The 21,952-nt window shown below is 50.9% G+C and overlaps 1 protein-coding gene across 9 annotated transcripts in view; it reads right to left on the bottom strand.

The window, feature by feature from the left end:
- The window catches only part of CACNA1D (calcium voltage-gated channel subunit alpha1 D), a 292,840-nt gene that overhangs the window by 83,128 nt on the left and 187,760 nt on the right, over positions 1–21,952 (bottom strand). For 5 of the 9 annotated variants that reach the window (XM_073901370.1, XM_073901372.1, XM_073901369.1 and 2 more), the window contains exons 9-12: positions 20,247–20,416; positions 5,788–5,875; positions 4,454–4,480; positions 912–1,072 (exon numbers count right to left, since the gene is read on the bottom strand). In XM_073901370.1, the coding sequence (XP_073757471.1) occupies positions 912–1,072; positions 4,454–4,480; positions 5,788–5,875; positions 20,247–20,416 (446 nt within the window). Of the gene's footprint in view, positions 1–911; positions 1,073–4,453; positions 4,481–5,463; positions 5,524–5,787; positions 5,876–20,246; positions 20,417–21,952 lie in introns of all 9 variants that reach the window. The other 4 variants (XM_073901366.1, XM_073901364.1, XM_073901367.1 and 1 more) reach the window with 1 other exon arrangement.

Genomic DNA, 21,952 nt, shown 5'->3' with positions numbered 1-21,952 from the left:
CATTACAGACATGTGGCACCAACGTTTATGGTCTGTGTGCCGGGTTCTAGTCCTGCTTCTGTTACCGCCTAGATGTGGGACTCTGGAGAAGTCCCTTGAGTTCTCTGCGCCCCAGTTTCACCAACTATAAAATGGGGAGGAGCAGGTTTACCACACAATCTCTGAGGCTTTCTACCCCTAAAAGCCTGTGCTTCTGCATTTACACCAACGTATTGTATTTTTTGTTTCAATCAGTCACAGAAAGGCCAGTCTGGTCTTGATTAGGGCACCATGAGATAAGCAGCAGTTGTCTATCAAAGTCATTTCTAACCACAGAGAACGGCACCCAGCAGGCTGGAGAGCTAGACAGAAACAGGACCTCCCCATGGATCACAACTGACCAACTCAGAACAGGCTGTCTCTGGGGATGAGCTCCTGTCCCACACTCCTGGGGCCTTCCAGGTAGGGGAGAAACAACCACTTGCCAAGAATACCCTACGGGAAAATAAAGCTTCCAGTGGGGATGGGGAGAAGGGAGATGAGGTCCCTTCCAACGACAAGATTCCTTGGCCCTAGGCTGTCATAGGGTTAAGACAGAGAACACAGAGATCCCCAGGGGAGACATGATCTCCAGCTCCACCAAGATGGTCTCGGTAATTCCACCACACACCACGAAGCAGTCAAACCGGTTAGAGAGAGAGATGAAATATGCCAGAGACGAAATATGGCATCAGCTGGCCCCAGCACACCATGTGGGCTGCGCCCCCACCCCTCCAGGTGCAGCCTGGGTTTGGATGGTTCCTCTGGCTTCTAGCGCCCCCGGAAATTTCCCGTCACTACACATGGATCAGCTAAGACTAAACTGCAGCTGGACAGCCTCAGGAAGCCCTAATTCGGGATCAGAACAAAAAGAACACAGTCTCTGCTCGCACCTTGAATCTGCGTCAGCCAGTCAGGCTGGTTGTAGTGCTCAGAGGAAATGGTTAAGGTGTTGAGAAACACCAGGACAATAACCAGCCAGTAAAACGTGACAGACTTCACAGCAGCCCGACATCTTCTGCGATTGAAGCGGTTCCAGCGACGCCAGCGTCGGCTGCAAGAGAAGCAAACGTGACTCCGTGAACAGCAGATGCGGCCTCTGAATGCCCGACAGACGTCATGGGGACAGGTTTTGTCTTTGGCTCTGGAGATCCAGATCAGGGGGTGCAGGAAGGAAAGATGAGAACACATGACATAGAAATGACATTGGTCTTTAAATACAACTTTAAATGTGTAATCTTGACCTGATCGTGCAATCAGTTTCCTATGGCTTTAGACGACTCCATAATCTGCCATGCACAGTCCTCAAACCAGCTAGAAAAATCTAGATATTCATAGATTTGTCCGCAGATGCAAAACTGAGCCTGCACACATATATGCAATTTGCATTCCCACCATATGGCACATGGATCTGTTCACACTGCGGGTGTAGAGAGCCGTTTTGGCTTCTCATACACATCTCTTGCGGCATCTTAATCATCATACAGAATTTATCAGGCAGCAAAGTGCTCCAGACCCAGATTTCCTTTTACAGAGACTTTTAGTCCTTTCTTAAATCCGGGAGGTTTCTCTGGAGCCTGGTAGACTTGTCAAAGCCGAGTAGGACATGAGTCTTCATACTGAGTCATCAGGTGCCCTTTCTAACTAGTGAGGCTCAAAATATACCTTCAGGAGAAGAGCCAATATTGAACTGTGTTTTCATACAAATAAAATGAGCTGAGCCAGACAGACAAGTAGCATGTCCTCTACTGACTTTTAGTTCCGGCTTGTAATTAGGTTAAGTATTCCCTCCCTTAGCCTGTTCTCCCTGTGGGAAAAGTTCCCTGCCACAGGACGGATTGGTGAAGTGGGTCCCGGGAAAAGGCCAGCCGAGTGGCGATGTCAGCCCTGTGTAGGCTGTGCTAACAGATGGGACTGGTGGGCACTTCCTCTAGGGGCCTGAGTCAGAGGAACCCCCAGGCTGCATCCTGGCTGCAGCTCTGGCTGACCCAGCTGCATTGCTATGCTGAAAACACCGTAACCCAGGGACCAGGCGAAGAAAGAACGGTGCCCACTCTTCAATGAGACCTGCAACAAGAAAAGTGCACTTTGTTCTTGCTCTTGCTATATGGTTTCCAGTGGTAATAGTGGCTGGAAACATGATGACCAGTATAGAAAAATCCCACTGAGGACACTGAAGCCTGCCCCTGAGGCTGGGTTTCTCCTGCGATGCATAATTCAGTACACGCAAGCAAGGTGGTCTGAAAAAGGACCAGTGTTGGGTCTATTTATGCTGCAGTAACAAGTCTCAAGTGTCTCCCAAATCTCGGAAGCCTCACTGTCCCATCTCCTGAAGGCCTGCAGCACTTCCCATCCTGCCCCTCACTTGGGGCTCTGGACACTGGGTCTACAGAGGTGAAGACAGCGCACCATCCTGTAGCCTCTGATCTTGAAAAGCATGCAAGGTTGGGGCAAATAATTATCAATCCCCACTCAGTGGTATGCTCAGCATCCTGGGTACAGGAACAGAGAGACAGGAGCAGGGAATGCTCTTTGCAAGAGTCAGGAAGGGCCTCCCTGAAAAGCTGAGATTTGGGCTGGCTCTGGTTAAGAGGGTAAGAGTTCACCAGGGGCAGACAGGAGGGCACTCCACCCAGAAGGGACTGCATGGCCAAGGGGACTGAGGTGGGAAGAAACTGAGCCTGGTGAAAACAGACAGCAGTCCTGTATAGCCACAGAGTGGGGAGTGTGGGAGGGGTGTCAAAGGGTCAGGCCAGAATGTGAGCCAGGGGCCAAATGATGAAGGAACTATACGTATATGCCCTCTGGCAATAGGGAGTCAGGGAAGGGCTTCCAGTTGTTTGTAAAATCAGGTTTCTTGAGATACAATTGACATATGGTAATTATTAATATTTAGGTATAGGGTTTGTAACCACCACCACCACAATCAAGAGGTAGAATATTTCCATCACTCAAAGAACTTCCCTCATAGCTCTTTATAATAGTTAACCCACCCTCCTCACCTCAGCCCCTGACAACTACTGATCTGCTTTTTGTCCCTATCGTTTTGTTTTATCCAGAATGTCCTATAAAGAGAACCATACAATATAGAGCTTTCGGAGACTGGCTTCTTCCACTTAGCAAAAATACTTTCCAGACTCATTTGTGTTGTATCTATCAGCAGTTTTTTCCTTATTGCTGAGCATTATTCCAACATATGCATGAACTACAACTTGTCTACCCATTCACCATCTTATGGACGTTGGATTTACTTACGGTTTTCAGCAATTGTATACAAAGCTGCTATAAACTCCTATATAAAAATTTCTCATGCAGGCATATACTGTCATTTTATATGAATACCTCAGAAGTGGAATTGCTGGATCATAGGGTAAATATACGTTTAACTTTCCAAGAAACCACCAATTTTTTTTAAAATGGCCGTGCCATGCACCACGCAGGAACACATGGGAATTCCCGCTGATCTGCATCCTTATCAGAACTTGGTATTGTCAGATTTTAAAATTTGATCCACAAGTATAAAAAATGTTCTAAAAGGTGTGCAGTGGTGTCTCATTGTGATTCCAATTTGCATTTTCTTAGTGACCAATGGTCATTCTATGTGCTTCTTTGCCATCTGTAGCTCTTTTTTTTTTGGTGACATGCCTGTTGAAATCTATTGACCATTTTTTTGTTGTTCTCTTATTACTCACATCATATTTACATAGTATTCTTTTTATATAGTGGGTACTAGTCCTTTATATCAAATGTTTTGCAAGTATTTTTTCTTCTGGTCTGAAGCTTATCCACTCACATGGCCAGTGTTTTGGGTGTTGTATCCAAGAAGAAACCTTTGCCCAACCCAAGGTCACAAAGACTTTGTATGTTTTCTTCTAGAATGTTTACAATTTTAGGTTTTACATTTATTCCTATGTCCATTTTAAGTTAATTCTTATATATGTGGTAAAATGTCATTTTTAATTGAAAAATAACATTTACATGGAAAAGTACACAAATCATAGGTATATGGTTCAATAAGCTTTTAGCAACTAAACATGTAATCTGCATCTAGAGCAAGGAACAGAACATCACTAGCACCTCAGAAGACCTCTTGAACTTTCCCCTCCATAGAAGACTTTTAAGCAGAAAAGTGACAAGAAGTATGTCTCTTTGAGAAATGACTTGGGGGGGGTGGGCAATCTAAAGGGTTGATTAGTGACAAGAAATTGTTCATTGTTTGCATCTCATTGGTTTGTTTTGGGGCAAGATCTTCAGCACCTACTATGCTGCTCTCCAAGGCAGGTGTTGAATACTGACTGGACAGACTGATCTTCGATATGAGTGTCCTTGCCCATAGAGTAAAAATCAAGTCTAGAGCATCTCCATGTATAATAGAGAAGTTAGAAGAAAGTGAAACACCAACACGCAGGCTTAAGAAAAAATAGATGACACTGACCTGAGCTTGGATTTTGAGATGGCTTGGCTGAAAGAAAGACAAAAAGAATAGGGTTTCTGTTAGGAAGGCTTGAGCATATGCTCCCTGTCACTTCAGCTGAGAGATCAGAAAAGCCATGCACAGAAGCCTGGGCTCAGCATCCCCAGCTCCCCCAGTGAGCCATCAGGGGTGAGAGCAGAGCAGGAGACAAGACACCTGCCAGGGCCCAGGCACGAGAAAACTCTTCGCCAGCGGCCCTGCACAGCCCTGTCAGAGGCCATGATGCCCGGGGTTCTTCTCCCCTGACCCCACTTCGCCAGACTGAAGTCAGGGGGGCCTCCCCTGCTCGCCTCTCAGCCACTCAGCAGTAGCATGTGCTCCTGCTACAGCAAAAAGAGCACTGGACTAGGAGTCCTAGCTCTGCTATTCACTAACTGCACGGCTTCGGGCAAGCAGCACACCTTGTTGAGCCTCAGTGTTCTCATCTGTAAAATGAGGAAGATGAATCCATCCCCCTGCCTACTTCACAATGCTGTAGGGAGGGCAGAGCAAGACAACAGAGGCAAATTCACTTCTTAAACTGCTGAGCATTCTGCCCAAAACACATTATTTTTATGAATCATTGCCAAGAAGATCAAATTCTCTTAAAAACACCACCTCTACTTTACAGAGATAAGACCTAAGAGATACCAGCAGGAAGCAAATGAACCAAAATTGCATGGGCTCCCCAAAGCAGGCAGTACTCTGCACATTGCACGTTGCTGGTCCCCGCTGGGGACCAGGTCATCTAGACAGAAGCCAACAGGGGTGAATGTGGTGGCGCCCTCCACTGTTAGGAGAGGATGGTGCAGGGCTCCCCAAACAAGTGCCGTGAGCTCTCAGGGTCCAGCCGCCACGCAGGAGGTCAGGAGAACCCGCCAGGGAAGGAAAACTGAAATATGCAGCACATTCTGTCAGCCACTCTGCCATACAAGCTCTTCGTCAAAGCACTGATGCCAACACCAGACCGGGAAGAGAATCAGGCCTGTTACCCCCACCGCCGACACCCAGAGGGCCCAGCCTTGGCCGTGCCTCTTCTTTTCCACCAGCACCTAGTGGACACAGTGGAATTGCCGGGTTACCTGGCATGCCCCGTGGCAGGCTCCGCCTCGGCAGGATGGGCTGCTCTGGGGGGAGAGGCATGTGAAACGCTGGGGGTCTGGGGGCCTGGGAGGGGAGGGGAGGGGGACCAAGGGGTCCAGGGTGAGCCCACCCACCCCTCGTGCATCTGAGGCTATGGCCTGGGGTGCCTGCCCCACAGGTGCTCCCCTAAGAAGGCAGGAGGAGACAGGAGGGCAAATGGCCTCCACACTCACCAGAGACTCCCACAGCTGCCTTGGTTCTCGCCTCCGCCACTTACGTTCTCTGTGTTCACCGACTCGGTCTCGCTGGTGGGCATGCTGGCTGCGGGGAGAAGACAAGGCTTTAGCCGGCATGCTGGAGGTGCTGCATGCCCAGGAGTGGGCCGGCTGCAGATCACTGCCTCCAGGCAGGCCCTCTGGGAGCCCAGGAGGAGGGCGAGGAAGGGTGAGTGGCTAGGCACCTCTATGGCAAGGGAGTCCCTGCTTCCGTGATCTGCCGAGAAAGCCCACAGAGAACCACTACCCTTCCCAACAGGAGGGAAGCTCTGTCCATTCAGACACTTCTCAAGAAGCCTAGGGGCTGAACTGAACCCAGTTGCCGTGCCTGGCACCAGCTTATTCTCTTACCTTCCAGGAGTGCACTGAGAGTCCACCAAAACAACTCAAGCTACAGCGACATCTTTGCTGGCCCCAACCAGTGTTCTCTAGAAAATCTGTGACTAGACCAGTATTTCATACATGAATTCTTATTGTAAATATACTGAAGGAGAAGAGGGATTGGATGCAGGAGGACATGAAGGTACCAAGCACAAAATCTTTTTAAAAATTTAAGAACTCTACTCATTATTAGCTAATTTTATCTGCTAAGTTGCACTGAGCTTGTGAAGCCAATATGCGGAAGGCTCTTTCCAAAGCAGCCAGCACTAGAGTACACAGGAAATACAGTCTTACAGGTAGGTCTTCTCCCAAGTGGTGACCAGAGGGCAAAGCGGACTGTGGTCTCAGTGTCACCAGGGTCTCTGGGCATGTCCCACTCCTCTACAGCCGGATCCTGAGCAGAGGAAGTGGAGGGAATGTAGAAATGCACCAGCTGTGATGGGAGGCCCAGGGACCCACCATCTGGCATGTGGGCTTTAGTTCTCATCCTCTTGATTCAACCTTAAAAGCATCCTAAAGATGGGTTGGAGCCGGGTCATGAAGGAGATGGACGGCACAAAGAATTGCACCTGCCCTGGAAAATCCATGGATTTCCAAGAACTACGAAAAGAGTCACCTCAGGGGTCCACGCAAGGAGTTCTGGAAACACGCAGTAAGGAATAACAAATTCTGCTCTGGGGTTCGGAGAGGGGGTCACTGAAGATGGAAATGTGGGAGAATCACCCACTACATGCATTTTTTGCCCTGATGCATCTTTTTGACCTGTAGCGACCACCTTTATAGACCTTGTGGTATCAACAGGAAGGCCTTCTCCCTATGGGCTCTGCCGATACGGCTCCTCTTAGCAAGGATGCCTCTGCTTGGATCTGCAAAAGCTGGTAGTGGTTCTTAGTGCTGTGATGGAGGTTCGGAGGCCAGCCCAGGCACAGAGGCCAGAGGAGCTGGGCCAGTGAGCTCTGCATAGGCGAGGGACACGGTGAATGACAAGGATGAAGGTGGGCCTGACCTGAGAGGCCCAGAGAGCTGAGAAACATCTCTTCTGAGGGCACCAAAGAGAGTCCTTTTCCCTCTGGGGGCACCCAAGGAACTGAGCCTGCCCGGGTGGGAGATTCACAGCCGTGTCCAGGAGTATTTAGGCAAAGGCAGCAGACAAAATGAGCAAAACGACAGACCCACGTCACACTGCTGGTACTTTCTTAGAATGACCCTTCCTCCGCAACCAGGTCAAAAGAAACCAACTACTAACTTTGATTCACTTTTTTTACGACTCCACGTAAAAACCTGTCAAAAATAAACCAAAAACCCCACACAATCCAACCACAGAGAAACCTTTAACAAAAGCTCCATAAAGACACACACACTCACGCACACACACCGCATGCGCACACATGCACACGCGCGCACACACACGCACGCACAAGCACACACACGCACACACGCACGAAGCTGCTCATGCAGTTCTCTTCTCCACGACTGATTTGTGCTCTGACTTGAAAAGACAAAAACGTTGTAAAATTCAATGAAGTTCACTGCTATGGGCTCCTCCATAGGTCACCCTTGTCTTCAGTGACGAAGAAAATCACAGTGGGAGACTCCTACAAATATGAGTGTGAGACACCTCCGTGGAACGCTTTTCTTGGTAGTTACCGTCGCTACTAAGGGGTCAGCAGGTGAGAGCACGTGACCCGGGGCAGGAGTGGGGGTGAGTGGGGGGCCCCAGTTAACATTTGACTGAGCTGGGTACAGTCTCACCTCTCTGCAGGCTACAGGGCTCCATGCGGAGAGTGGTGGTGCTCCCTCCACACTCTCGAGAGCCACTTCTGCCTCTCACCGTTTAATGTTTCACGGTTCTACTACTAATCATCCTAGATCTGTAATTATTCTTTCCAAAAGAGCAAACTTCTTCTGAACAGGCTAAGTCATTATGGCTTCTTACCCTCTGGGGCCCTATCCCGGGATAAGAGCAGTGCAGTTGCTGCATGTCATTCCTAAAGCTTCTTTTTTTCCAACCATCTGATCAAAGCAGGTAAATTACATGCTGACTATGGTGGGGGGGCATTTTGCATTTCTGGCTCCGTGCCAGCTGTTAGTGACTGAAATGTACTGGTTAGTCCCTGAACATGAGAACCAAGTGGGAAGAAAGATAAGAAACAAAGGCGAACTCCCCAGACAGAAACGAAGAGAGGTTGACGGCGTGGCATGGTGTCAAGGCCGCACTGATGGAGAGAAGTTTCCCTGCCCCCCAGGCAGACTCCCTCCTTCGGTAGCTAAAAGCGGACTCTTGGGTTGGCCAGATCCCAGTTTAACCCCACCTGCGTGGCTGAACTTCTCCAATGCTCCATTTTCTCATCTGGGGCTATTGGCAGAACTGAGTGAGATAAAATACACGGTGGGTTTTCCCCACAGTCCTGGGTCATCCTGTGTGGGTCCACAGTGTCAGGCAATCGGTGAGGCTCAGACATGGTAGTTGTCACCTCAAGAAAGCTCTCCTGGAGCTCCCTGGAAGGAAAGGTACACTCCATGCGTGGCCCAAACCCAGGGTCCCTTTGTTCGGACCATTCTTGTAGAGAGACACCTAGTGTGAACAGTCTTCCACACGCCTGAGTCAGTTTTGGCTGTGAAGTAGGCAGGGGATGGATTCGTCTGCAAACAAACCATGGTTTGTATCTTTTTATCTCGGACGAGTCATTTCTGTCTGACTTCGCCTGCGGTAGAGATAGCAACTTTTCTGTCTTAATGGTTAGATGCTGAGAGAGCTGCGGACCCATAATAAACAACCTATTCTGGAATGACATCAACCAGAGCCGAGGAGGCGGTGAGGGGGAGGCGGAGGAAGAGCACAGTGACTGTGCTAGAATTGGGTGACCTCATTTGGTCCCGGAAATGGACCATGATCCAGTCCCTTCACCTGAGCAGAGGACCCGGGCTCTGGTGGGGGGCTCTGGCAGCCTTTTTCTCTGCTCCAGCCTTTCCCTCCTGGTCACCGGGGAGCACTTCCTTTCCCCAAAGTACAGAGACAGCAGGCCCAGTAGGCAAAAGGAGCTCGTTTGTACATAAGCATTTCACCCTTCACTTGTACTGGGCATTCCTCATTTTTAATGATAAAAAATTGATACGAGTTTCACTTCGCTTAGTCCCATTGGGACTTCATCTCTGTTTTTACTATCAGGACAGAAGGATCACAGACTGTTAGAACCGGGACGGGCCTCTGAGATCACATGAAGCAACTCCGTGATTTCACAGAGAGACCTGACCAACTGGCCTCAGGACACACAGTTCAGGTGTGAGAAAGCTCTCCTGCTTCCCACCTGGTGTTCTTCCCACTTGGCCATGCCCCCTGTGCTTGTGGTATGTGCTTAAATACACTGGGATACGTTTTGGTATCAGTATATGTTGACATGTATATTGGTATGCCCTTAAAATTATACTTAATATACTGGTACACGTTGGTATATATTGGCATATCCTTAAAATGCCACACATTAAAAGTTCCAAAAGCCAAGTAAGCCTATTCTCCATCAGTCTTGGTTTGCTATCCTGATGACCTCAGTTAACCCCCAGAAACCTGGTATACAGCCAGACCACCTCTAGGAGACCACCCCAACAAAGAGAGAGAACAAAAGTCAAGCCACTGTGGTGACTACTGGGACTTTATGAAAATCCACGTAAGCCCATGGGAAAATTCCTGGAACACAAGCCCTTTCCCCAACTGGCTGCCATAGCCTCATGGCTGCCCCGTGCAGGAGGAGCACTTTGTCCCCTTCAGGACAGCTTCAACAGAATTGCTGACAAGCAGCTCAGCTAGTTAGGGATGCAGGCAGAGACTCCCCCCCCCACTGCCCCCGCAAGTCCCATCAGGTCATCTAGAGGCAGAAGCAAGCCAAGGGGCCATCTGCATGCAGAGCAGCTGTAAATCCTTTCCCTCACACATTCCAGGGAACTTGAGAACTCTGTGGAGCAAGTTTGCAGTTTTTTTAAATACAAGTTTTAAAACTATTTCCAGAATCTGGGGTGAAACCAGGCATTAGGACAAGCCTGTGCCTAGAATGGGATGCTGACCTGCACTGCAATTTGCCTGCTGAAAACCTGGGGAAGCGCAGGGCTAATGCTTTGCAAGCTCCTCCAGGTGCTGGGAACTCCGAGAAGAGCTTCAGGGCAGACCCTGAGGCTTCGAATGTGGGCCCACTGAGCAAAGGACCTGAGGGCTGCCGTCGGGGTGGAGGTGATGCCAGACAGCAGCCCGTCGGGCCCTGGACTGCAGACGAAAGCCACCCCAGCCTCCGCAGGCGGGGCCCCGCTTAGAGTGCTCTCTGTGGATGCTGTGCCACATTGTTGCTAAGATCTGCAGGGGGGCCGGATGCCATCACGGGCAATGCCACACAAAATAAACGGGGGAAACACGCCGTTTCTCAGGCCAGCACAACTAACTAGAATTTTCATGGACACGTGGACCCACACACACGGTGAATGAGTCTGTGTGTGGGTGCAAGTAGGCAGCCCCAAAATTATGTTCACTATTAACAGGCATAGCAAAATCTCCAATCCTTCCATGACAGAGGCTACTCAGCTCAAAAGACACAAGAAGTAATGTCAGAGAAGCTTGTCCTTTGTCACCGGTAATGTGGGGACAAGTCCTTTCCCTTTTCCTCCCTGGGTGTAGCTGGCTAATCTAGAACAGGAGCTGTTGGGTGATATCATCTGTAAGACCCATTTACAACTCTGACCTGCTTGAACTGCTCTAAAGAGGAAACACCCACAGGCTGTCTGTCTGGTTTTACCACCAGCACCGAGGGGGTGTTCCTTGCACTCCCCCACCTCGGAGAAGAGAGAGCAGGGAAGGAGCAGTGTTGTGAAGCCCCTGCCTACCGTCCCTCAGAAGGGCTGCCAGAAATCCAGAAGCCTGCCCAGAAGAAGCGTTCCCAAGTCTCCTTCAGGCAGAGCTGCTGGGGAAGGGAGCAGCCCCCCAAGAGTCCTCAGCCAGCCACAGGAGCCCCAGGACCCATGCCAACTGAGCGCAGAGCACCCCAGCATCCTTCTCGAGCCTGGCACTCCAAACAGCCTCCTTCACAGATGTCCTGGGCTTCTTGAAGCCTCGAGCCCCTATTCTCCATAGGACAGTCTCTCTTGCATAGTCAGGGATGCCTCTCCAAATCTGACCCCAAACCTGAGCAGCCTAAACCTTCTGATCCCTTCCTCTCAACAGGTGGGGGAATGAGATTGGACAACTGAGCAATGGCAGTCATGGCCGCCTTCCTTGGGAACAGGGGATCCGAAGCCAAGGTCTTGTGGGTTTTTTTTTTTTTTAATCTTATTTTCATGACAAGCATGAATAGTGCCATGATATCCCCTGAAGGAATTTGTCCATGGTTGCTAGTAGTGACACCCTCAGCCATCACAAGGTAACAGACTCTGGTTGCTGTAAAGAAGTCAGCCTCTTCTTTGAGAATGTGGGTCAAGGCCAGACCAAGGCTTCTGTGTCTAAAGCAAGAATGATGCCCTGACAATAATTACTTCTGTATGACTAATGACATGGGGAGCACCACACCCCCATGAGGGCCCTCGCTCCACCAGCCTCATCAGGGGCCTTCTTTGGGGTCCTTGGGCATCTCAGTCAATAAAAGACCTCCCCCACTCAAAATATATGAGGCTGAAAATACGAGGCTTCTTCCTCTCCCTACTTGCCTAAGAAAGCTAGCAAAACATCCTTGAGGAATCACAAGGTGTAAGCAAGCGCCTGCTCAGGAGGACGGGCACCTGCGTGCCCAAGGAGAGGGCTCTTCTCTTCTGGGGACAGACCACTCATCTTCTCGCGGTAGCCTGCCCAGGGCCAGGGTCCTCCGTCAGTCTTTGAAAATGGTTTTGTCTTATGTCAGTGACAGTATTTCCTGCTTACCTGAAGTCCAATCTTCCTGCAGAGGCCTCCAGGGGCTGCACCAAAGCCAGCTCTTCTTCATAAACCTCTGCAGACACCAAGCCTACATGAGCCAGCCCCCACCTGGCCCCTAACTGGCTGCCCACCCCCACGTAGTTTCCTTCTCATCTCGGGCCCACAATGCGCTCTCTGGAGGCTGAGGGGCTTATTTCTGATACTCCGTTCTTGTACACTCCAAAAGCCTTCATTCTGACCACCCGTGGCTTGTTCCAATTCCTACAACCTATGAGCTCAACGTTCCCACGATGGCAGAGGCTACTACCAAGAGAACAGTGCAGTGTGTCCCCTCTGCTCCCTTGGCAGTTGGCTTGGTGGCCCCATTTACAGTCAAATCGGCTCTTCCTCTAGAGTCGTCCGACCAGGGCCGACCTCAGTGGCAGCAACTAGGTAAACCGTGTGAGTGCAGAGGCAAAGCCCTGCACTGCTGTAAGGCTACGGTGGTGGCTTGGCAGGCAGGACAGGGCACCAGCTGTCTGCATTAACTGCTCTGCATTCAGGTGGTCCTGACACTGACCCCAGGTTTCCAGTGAGGGTCTGTGTTTAGCATTCTTTTTTACAGCAGACCTTGAAAATGAACTATGCCCCCACATGAGCCCTTTCCTCATCCCCGCTCACAAAAGGCAAGTGGCCCCCCCATCTTTGCATCCTAGAAGTCTGTTTTTAACTTCATTCTTGAAACTGGCACTACTAGTTTTAGTATGTCCTGAGCAAACCAGCCGGAGGGTGGAAAACCAGCAGGCCCTGTGAAAAATGTAACCTGGAAAATCAAAATCAATCAAATAACATCACTGGAATTTCTAAACAGTTTAGATGAAAAAGCATCATTGGGGAAAAGTGTTTAAGAAGTCTGTCTTCCAGTCTAAGAATATTCATGCTTAATTAAATAAATGTTCTGAGTGGGTTCAGCTGCTTCTTTAAAAGGTATAGTTCAAACAAAAAGGAAACTGCAATGCTGTCTTGGCAAAACCACACATTTGGGGTAAAGACAAGAAGAAAACAACATGACCAAGTTTCCAAGGAATCAAGCGGTTAAAACGTAGGCATCTTATAAACACACCACGCAGGCACACACATGCACATCACACCAGGCCTATGTGCAAGGAGAAGGCTCCAGAAGCCTCGGGAGAGGAGTCTCCCGAGGGGAAGTTCAACCTCAGTCATTTACCGTGATCTTTAGCCCTGCGTTGGCGAAAGCAGCAAAACTTCCTTTTCTTCTTATCCTCTTTTAGCAGGTCGGCCACTGTGACTCCTTCAGGTGGAACACAGGCAATGTCGTTATGATTCGGTAGAGGGCGGCAGGAGCAACGCAAACAGGGCCGGAGAACCTGAGAGGCAGCCGCAGCCCTGGGCTCTGATACGGAAACCCTAACTGTCCTCCTACATGGACATCTACAGTTTGGGGTCTGACCAGTAGAGGGGAGGTGCACTTTCTATAGCGAGGATACCAAACGCCTGTCTCTAAAGGACCTGTCCTAAATAACCAACCAACTAACCCATCGGGGACGAAGCTCCCCAGGGTTTGCCCACCCTGCCAAGAGGGCGTTTGGGAGCAGGCATTCAGCCGAAGTCAGGAGTCCCAGGTGCTGACCAGCTGGGCGAGTGTGGGAAGGACATGTGGTTTACAAGGTGGGCTGTGGACTTGGACAGACCAGGTCTGATCTCAGCCCTGCCACTTCCTGACTGGATAAGCATGGACAGGTGACCTGCTTTTGCTAAGCCTCTGCTTACCTTAGTGAGTGGAAAACAGTAAATACAGTAATACAGGTGTTGGCAAGGCGTGGTCAGCCATTACGGGTATAACTCCCCTGCAGCCACTAAGGCACAAGAAGAATGATTCTAGGGTCTCCAGCTCCCTCTGGCTCTGGGATAGGATATCACAATATTAACCAGTGGGCTAATCTTCAGGGTGGGGCCCGTGCTCAGGGAAGGGAGCTGCAGGTGCAGTAGGGAAAGCAGAAGGAATGTTGAGTGGGCAAAGACATGAGGACATGGGCACTCTTGAGCATGACTGGTGAGAATGTAAATGGGTACCAATGGGCATCCTCTCTGACCCAGCAAATCCCTTTCTGGCACTTTCTCCCACAAGAATGTGAACACGTGTGTGCAGACACAGGTGTATGCATCTGTGGGGATTAATAGTGGCTCATCCGTGGACTAGCAGAAACTGGGTTCAAATCCCAGCTTGGCCACTTGATGGGCATGTGACCCTGGGAAGCTACTTAATGTCTCTGTGTTCAATTTCCCCATCTGTCAAGTTCTTGCCTCCCAGAGCCCTGTGAGGAATAATGGATTCGTGTACCCCTGACCCTTAGAACAGTGTCTGACACACAGGAAGCACTTGATAAATGTGAGATGTTCTTATTCTGCATTTTTTCATTGAACAAATAATCACTGGAAACACCTATGTGTGACAAGGACCACGCCAGGTGCCAGCCACACAATGGAGAACAGAAACAGACCCTGTTCCTACACCCGAGGAGCTCACGGTCTGAGCACATGGTTCAGTGAGAAAGGCAAGTTGCTGCACCATCCGAGCTGGATGATCTTACGGTGGGGACCTGTGGGCAGGTTGCCCGTGAAAACACGTATGTTCCCATATGTACAGTGAGGTCGGAAAGAACAGGCCCCCAACTGCCCAGTCTGGTTCTCTCATCCTTTATACACTTTGATATTATATGAATTCTCGGCAATGAGCAAATATTACTTTTACAATTAAAATATATTAAAAACAAACACACACAACCCTGACTTGGACTCTACAAACCTGGCTAGAGGGCCTTTTCCTCAGGTTCATGCTGGGGCGCCCATCCCTGAGTCTGTCTCCCGCCAGCTCTTAGGAGACCTACTTAGGGTGGGCATCTGCTCCCCGTGCCACCCACCCAATGGAGGGAGGGGTCTCCCAGCCGCCCCCAGCGCTGGGCCCACCCCCGTTCTCCTGGTCAGAGGCAGTTCCAGCAACCTCTTGGGACAGGGCAACCCTCCTGATGCATGCAGCCTCTAACTGCTGCTATTTGTTTTACAGCTTTCAAAGTTTTCCATTCTGAATTTGCACCCTGAGCTAGTTTAACTGTAAATGAAAGCAGTTTGATAAGTCGTACTTTGAAGACAAAAGCTTTGAAACCAGACCAACACACTTCCATGCCCTGTGCTTGCAAACAGCTATGCTATCCCTGATTTCCTGCCCATCCCCAAATCAAACAGCTCAGGAAAAGGCACCCAAGGGGTGCACGCGGAAGGGAAGTGAACAGCTGTGGCAACCCTGGGCATGGACACCTGGGGGGGAGGGGCGGGGCAGCCTCTAGGACCTCTGAAGAAGAGGAGATCTCCTTGTGGGCATCACGTATCCCCGCTTACAGAGATTATTGATCATTAATAGTTCCCACAGTGAAACGACCCTGCTTTTCTGGCCAGGAATTTTAGAATGAGCTCCCTTTAAAACGATTTCATTATTTTTAATGCCTTTTTTTTTCCTTAAAAAAAAAAAAAGACTAATCACTGACAATGAGAAGAGTTTAAAATAGAATTTTAGGCTTCCAGATTTTAATGGCCCTAGAAAAACGCCATTGTTAACACAGAAGCAGCTGCATACGTCTAAAAAATCACTTTGAGATTTGGCAGGGTTTCTTAAGAAACTTGAGGCTCAGCAAAAAGTTAAATAAATTATCCTTGAAAATGTCCCAAATGCTTAGGAACTAACTTCCAAGGGAATTTTGTCCATTCAATTAACCATGTAACACCAGCTTCCTAACAGCACATTTATAGAACAGACATTTTAAATATTCCATGAATGCACAAACTAGGGCTACCAGTCACTGCACCCAGCAGACAGCCCAGTTACGGCCCCAACTGCCTCTCCTTCTGTCTTCCTTCAAGTGAAAGCCTGAAACAGTGTGATATTCAGTGTGATAGCATTCAGGAGTTCCCAACCCCAGCTTCACTCGGGAACCTCCAGGGAGCAGCAGATAAAGCCATGCCTGGGTCCCACTGCACACAGACAAGTCTTCTTCGGGGTTGGGGCGTTGGGGAGTATGGCACCAGGATGTGTCTGCGCTCCCCAGGTGACAGTCACGAACAGCCAGAGCTGGGTACCACAGACGCAGACGGGGACATTTAGTAGATCAGAGAGAAAAGATGAGGTGTGCGCAACTGCAAGCACTGGATTTGACATCTGCTCTCTGACAGCAAGCATCAACAAACTACAGATGGATGTTGAGCCAGAAAGTCGTGCCTTGGTATCTCCAACATGACTGGTAAATGGGTTTGTTTTCCATCAGTACTTTAGAACTCTATAGTCTCTGAACAGGAGAGTATAGGGACATGATCCTAAAAGGGGTCCTTAGCCTGAGGTTGGTTAGAGATCTAGTAGGCTCTGCAAGAATTATTCTCTTTAGGTCAAGTTTTACAGTAGTCAGTACTCCTATGGTTACAGTGACTCCTGCCAGTTATCAAACTTTAATCCTCACGACAACTCCATGGGCAAATATTTATCCCCTTCTTGAAGACAGGGAAACGGGGGCTCAGAGACATTGGGCAGTGTGCCTATCACTCAAGTCCAAATTCCGAGTCACAAAACTCAATGGCAGCCAATTCCAGAGAAGGGGCACCAACATGCTGTCTAGCCCCTACCTCCAAAGCCTCATGACACCTGCTATTCATGGCTCCTGAGGCCTCCCACCTTTGCTTGTACAGGCTGAGACTTGGCTATAGCAAGGGCTTCCTGTCACACTGTCACTTAACTCCCCCATGTCTGGAAGGAACCTGCCCCAATCCCATCCAGGACCCAGCTGAACAGGGCAGTACGGATAAAGCCAGGATGCCTAGGGAGTGCCCCATCCCCTCTCCCCGAGAACATACAGGAGCAGGGCTGCAGTGTTAAGTGTGCAGGCCTGGATCTCTCACACTCAGGGAGCACACTGGCAATGGCCATGCCCACACTGCACTGCTTACAACCAGGTCACAGAAACCAGACCTGTCATGTGCAGGTGGTACATCAACCGCTGTCAGCTAGGGAGGGGGACGATGTAGGCCTTGTGGAAACCCTCTCCCCCTGGGGTTTCTTGCTGTGACAGGAAGAAAAGAGCCAGCAACCACAGGATGTCCCAGGCAAACCCCAGCAGCTCTCCTTGGCCAAAAGGTCTGGGCTGCCAGGAATATATTCAGGGAGGCCCATTTCCTCATTGGGAGGAGATCTGGGGTTCTCGTCTTAAGTCAGTTAAATCCCTACAAGGTTCCCACAGCCTGGGATCTAGGTCTGTCTTTCAGATCTGAATCATTGATGCTCCGGGAATCAGGTGATTCAGGAAATCAGTCTCACTCCACAGGAAAACTCAGCATCTGGCAAAAGGAGCCTGATAAAGGACAAAAGTACCCCCACAGAAGCGTGCATTCTTCTGGATGGAATGTCAAGCTGGTTCCCCAGGCTGAGCCACACAGTACTGTGCACAGCAAAAACCACAGAGCTGCCATTCCAGACCCGGCGCGGCTTTACCAGGTGAGGAGCCCTGGTTACAAAGTGAATTCTGAGGACCTACAACTTTGCAAGGGCTGTTCTTTCTTTCCCTGATTACACTACTAAGCAATGCACTGCAGGGCTTGGAATACTTATAACCTTCTGTCCCTGGTTCGTGCCATTTCCCCAGCCTGAGAAGGGCTCTCCTCTCCCCCACACATTTTGAAACCACAGGCTGCTACTCCTTGGAGCTCGGCAGGAACACCACCTCCTCTAGGGAACCCCCCCCCTTGCATCCCCCATCTCCACCCCATCGCCCCAGGCTGCTTCGCTGTGCCCTTTGAGGCTCCCGTAGCAGACTGCTGCCCCTGATGACGGGGCCAGCTTGTCCCCATCTTACGCTAAGGCCCTGCTCCTCCATCTTCCCTCCACAGCTAGGTTTGCAAAGGCAGAGGCATGGATTTTTGTCATCATGTGGCCGGGTCCTACACACATGGTGGCAGGGCACAGGAAGTACTGGGCTAAGACAAAGTGAGCGAGAGCTCTCAGGACTATCAGAAGACATTGCTTCGAGTTCAGGGAAAATGCCCACTCCTCAAACCACAGGCCACAAGCACAATCTCACCATACCTGATACTAGCAGCACGAATGGGGACCCGATTTCCAAAGCCGGGGCAATGAAGAGATGAAAAGACACAGCTTGAAAGGCTCACCCAGCTCCCCATCAGACAACTGGTAAAGGAAGGTGCCGTGCTCTGGCTGACACACGACATGCTACATTAGGAGAGGGAGGACGTGGCTGGCAGACCCCCTGCCCCCCAGGTCAGCGTGGAAGCTGCAGTCTAGAAACGAAGAGGGAGACAGTGAGGTAGGCATCCCCCTGCTCCAAGTACAGCCTGTTGCCGGCCATGCGGTAGGTGTGGAAGCTGCAAGAAGACCATGGGGATTCAGACTCAAATGCCCTGAACACAGACGCCCTTCTTACATCCAGTGGCCCAGAGGACATCACCACATTTGGAACTGGAAGGAATAGCACCGTATGAACTCCAATCTCAGAGTCAGCACACAAAGGCAGCTTTAGAAATCCTCCGGCAGCTTCCTGATGCCCAGGCACTGAGTCCCCAGTCTCTTTCTCGAGGGAGCAGCACCAGTGACACTGGGAAGCAGAAGGGAGGGGAGAGGAGGACCCTGCACCCTGCTGGCCCCCCAGGAGCACACAGGACTTAGTCCATCATTTGCAGCTGTGAGAATAGGAAACCCACACTCCCGATGGAAGGACAGACCCAGAGTCCCCAGCTAGAAGCAACCAAAAGGCCATCTTAGTCAACCATGGGCCGCTCGGCCTTCACTTGCATGATCAGCTGCTTACAGAGGAGGCACCAACTGGTCTCACTCACCCAGCCCCCCTGCCCCATCTCCCCCAACCAGCCGAAGGAATGAACCACCACTGTGCCCTCCTCATGTCTCTGCTGTGGCTCGGGATGTTTCTCCTGACACCAACCAACCTCAGACCCCTCCATCCTTCCAGGCTCGGGGCCAATGCCCCACAGCTCCCTGCTGGAGCCCTGTAGTCAGCCCTCAGCTCCTCAGCACCAGACATACAGCTTGCCACCCCTCACGATCTGCGTCTCTGTCCCCTCGGGCTGCATCTCGGCATGCATAGGCCTCACCATCCCCACAAGGAGCAAACCATATATCCTCCATCTCAGGAGTGCCCCCAGCAACCAGCATCCGCCTTGCTGAATGAAGGAGTGTATGACGTCCTAGGGACCCTGCGCAAGGTGAGCTCGCTCACCCATCTTCCACGAGGTGGGGCCCACCTTGGTTCCCCAGGCCTCTCAAGGGATAAGTGCATTTGAGATAGGTTCTTGGTCCTTACTATCAGCTATTCTAGATTTGAAACAAACCACAAGCATCTCAGTCAAATCTACTGTTGAATTTCAATTTCTGCTTCTACCTGAGGCACAGATGGCCCAGAAAGAGTAAGAGCACATCTGTAGGAGAAAGTAGGTGGTAAAAGACACACCTTGGTTGACGATGGTAATGAACTCCAGGGGTCGCTGGGCATTGGGCTTTCCTGCTGCAGACAGTGCCCAAGGGGCCTGGTGCCATAGTGGGCTACCAGGGGAGTGGGCTCCAAGTAGCCATGCCGAATGACATGCCTCCTCACCCTGCCCAGACTGCTGAACTGGTTTCTTCCCAGCTCCTGATGGGCTAAGCATCTGGCTTTGGAAGTGGAGCACAGATGGGAGCCATTCCAGGGGGCATGAGGATGGAGACGGACCCTGCTCTTCAAGTTCTGGTCCAGTCACAGGACTCACTCCACAGGGAAGAAGCCGCAGCTCCCATGCTGTAGGGTCACCATGTGTCCTACCATGGCTGGTGCCCCCACCGAAAGGGCTCCCCGAATTCCCAATGAGCGAGTGTGGCTGACCCTGTGACCAGGCACAAATCTAAAACCCAAGCCTCGGGCAGAATCTCAGAGTCGGTGTAAATGCACCTGTCCTCTCTGAGGGGCGGGCAGAAGGAACTGGGCAGCTGAGAGGAGGCCACCCATCTCACAGGCCGGATCAGGGGGTTGAAACGTCTCTGCCCGGTGGGCACCTGAATCACCCCCGAGCTCTGTCCGGTCAGGAGTAGGAAGGTGCTACATACTGTTTCGTTTGCTTTCTTCTCCTCCTTCTTCCTCGTTCTCAGGATCAATGTCTTCTGCTTGGGTGATCCAATCCAGGTAGCCCTTTAGATCCTCCTCCAGCTGCTGCTTCTCCCGGAGCTTCTGGAAATCTCCCCGGGCTTTAGCCTTCTCTCTTTCCTTTGAGAATTCTCTGAGGGCGGCAGAGAGAACACGCACACGTGAGGACGTCCTCGGGGACCTGGACCACGAGCCATCTGCCCTGCCGCACAACAGTCTTGTGGCAGGACACACAGCACTGAGTATAGCCACACGAGCACAGAAAGAGAGGCCACACACGGGGACAGGACAGAGGACAGTGTCTTCCTAAGCAAGACTGTGGGTGTCAGAGCTGCAGAGACCACACCAACACACATGCGCTGTCTCTTAGGAAACGAACAATCCCAAGATCCCAAGGAGCCCAGGCCCCAAACGCCACGTGCTATCATGTCAGGCAGGCTTCCTGACCCCCACCGCCCGCCGCGCCCCCCCCCCCCCCCCCCCCCCCCCCGTAGCCTGAACTCAGAGATGTCCCACCTCCCTCAGAGCCTCCTCGGATAGCTGGCATCATATGCCAAAAGAGCAGGGACCCAGGAGGGCTACGCTTTGGCCAGAGAGCACACACACCAAGTTTAGGGCTTCTTCAATACCTTCAGCCAAACAAGCATTCCTGACCCTTGTGTCCAAACTGAGTGCCAGGAGGGGGAGCAGGCTCCCCTAGCAGTACCTGCAGGTTCCAGCCAGAGCAGTGGACAGGGTCAGGGCAGACCCACCTCACAGCCCCATTCTCCCTTCCCGCGCAGGAAACAGGGCACCGGTGAAGCACTACTGTCATCTGTAACCCTCGCTTTCTTGCCATGATCTTTCCCCAAAAGTCTTGCCCGTAGGAGATGAAGAGGCAGTACGATTTGTTGCCCATTTATGGGAACACCTGTCCTGGAAAGGCTTTGGCAGACGTGTACACATTCCCAACTGCTCGTTGTTTACTCCATCTTTCGTGTCTGCAATCCTCCAACTACATGTACATACAGAATCCCACATTTGCTCAGGCAAGCCTGGGAGTCAGGTGGGTGAATACCCAATTTTCACATCCAAGGAACCATCTGTATTTCCAACCGGGAATGGCTATAGGAGCCAAGCTACATGAGTTATGGATTTCCTAAGTACGATTAAAAAGCTGCTAAGGAAGCAGATGAGATCACAGGCAGCACAGTTTCTGCACACACAGCCCTGGATTCTGACGGAGGTTACATCTGCCTTCCTTCTGCCTTCCTTCCAGCCCAAATCTGGCACATCTCCCTATCAGGGACCTCTTTAACCCAACCCGACCCAACTCAACCCAACTAGACCCAACCCAACTCAACCCAACTCGACCCAACTCAAGCCAACACACAAAGGGGGACATTATCTGCTTACATAAAGTCAACCCCTCTTCACTCTCTTCCCTCTCCCTCTCCACTCTGGGCTGTTGAAGGGCTGAACAGACACTTGAAAGCCCAGGGATGCTGATGCTTCAGATAAGAAACTAGAATCCTCACCAAAGTGCCACCCTCTTCCTAGTGAAAAAGGACGACACTCATTGCTCCCCGATCACCCCACTTTGGATGCCCCAGAAGCTGTCCTTGGCTGTGTGAGGGCTTACCCATCCCCACTTGCCCGCTCTGGGAAGGATGAGGAGCCCGGCCTGCAG

This window comes from Callorhinus ursinus, unplaced genomic scaffold (genome assembly GCF_003265705.2).
Source record: "Callorhinus ursinus isolate GAN/ISIS: 27379988/994484 unplaced genomic scaffold, GSC_fseal_2.0 scaffold15, whole genome shotgun sequence".
NCBI classification, from domain to species: Eukaryota; Metazoa; Chordata; class Mammalia; order Carnivora; family Otariidae; genus Callorhinus; species Callorhinus ursinus.
This window is presented reverse-complemented; position numbering and strand designations above follow the sequence as displayed.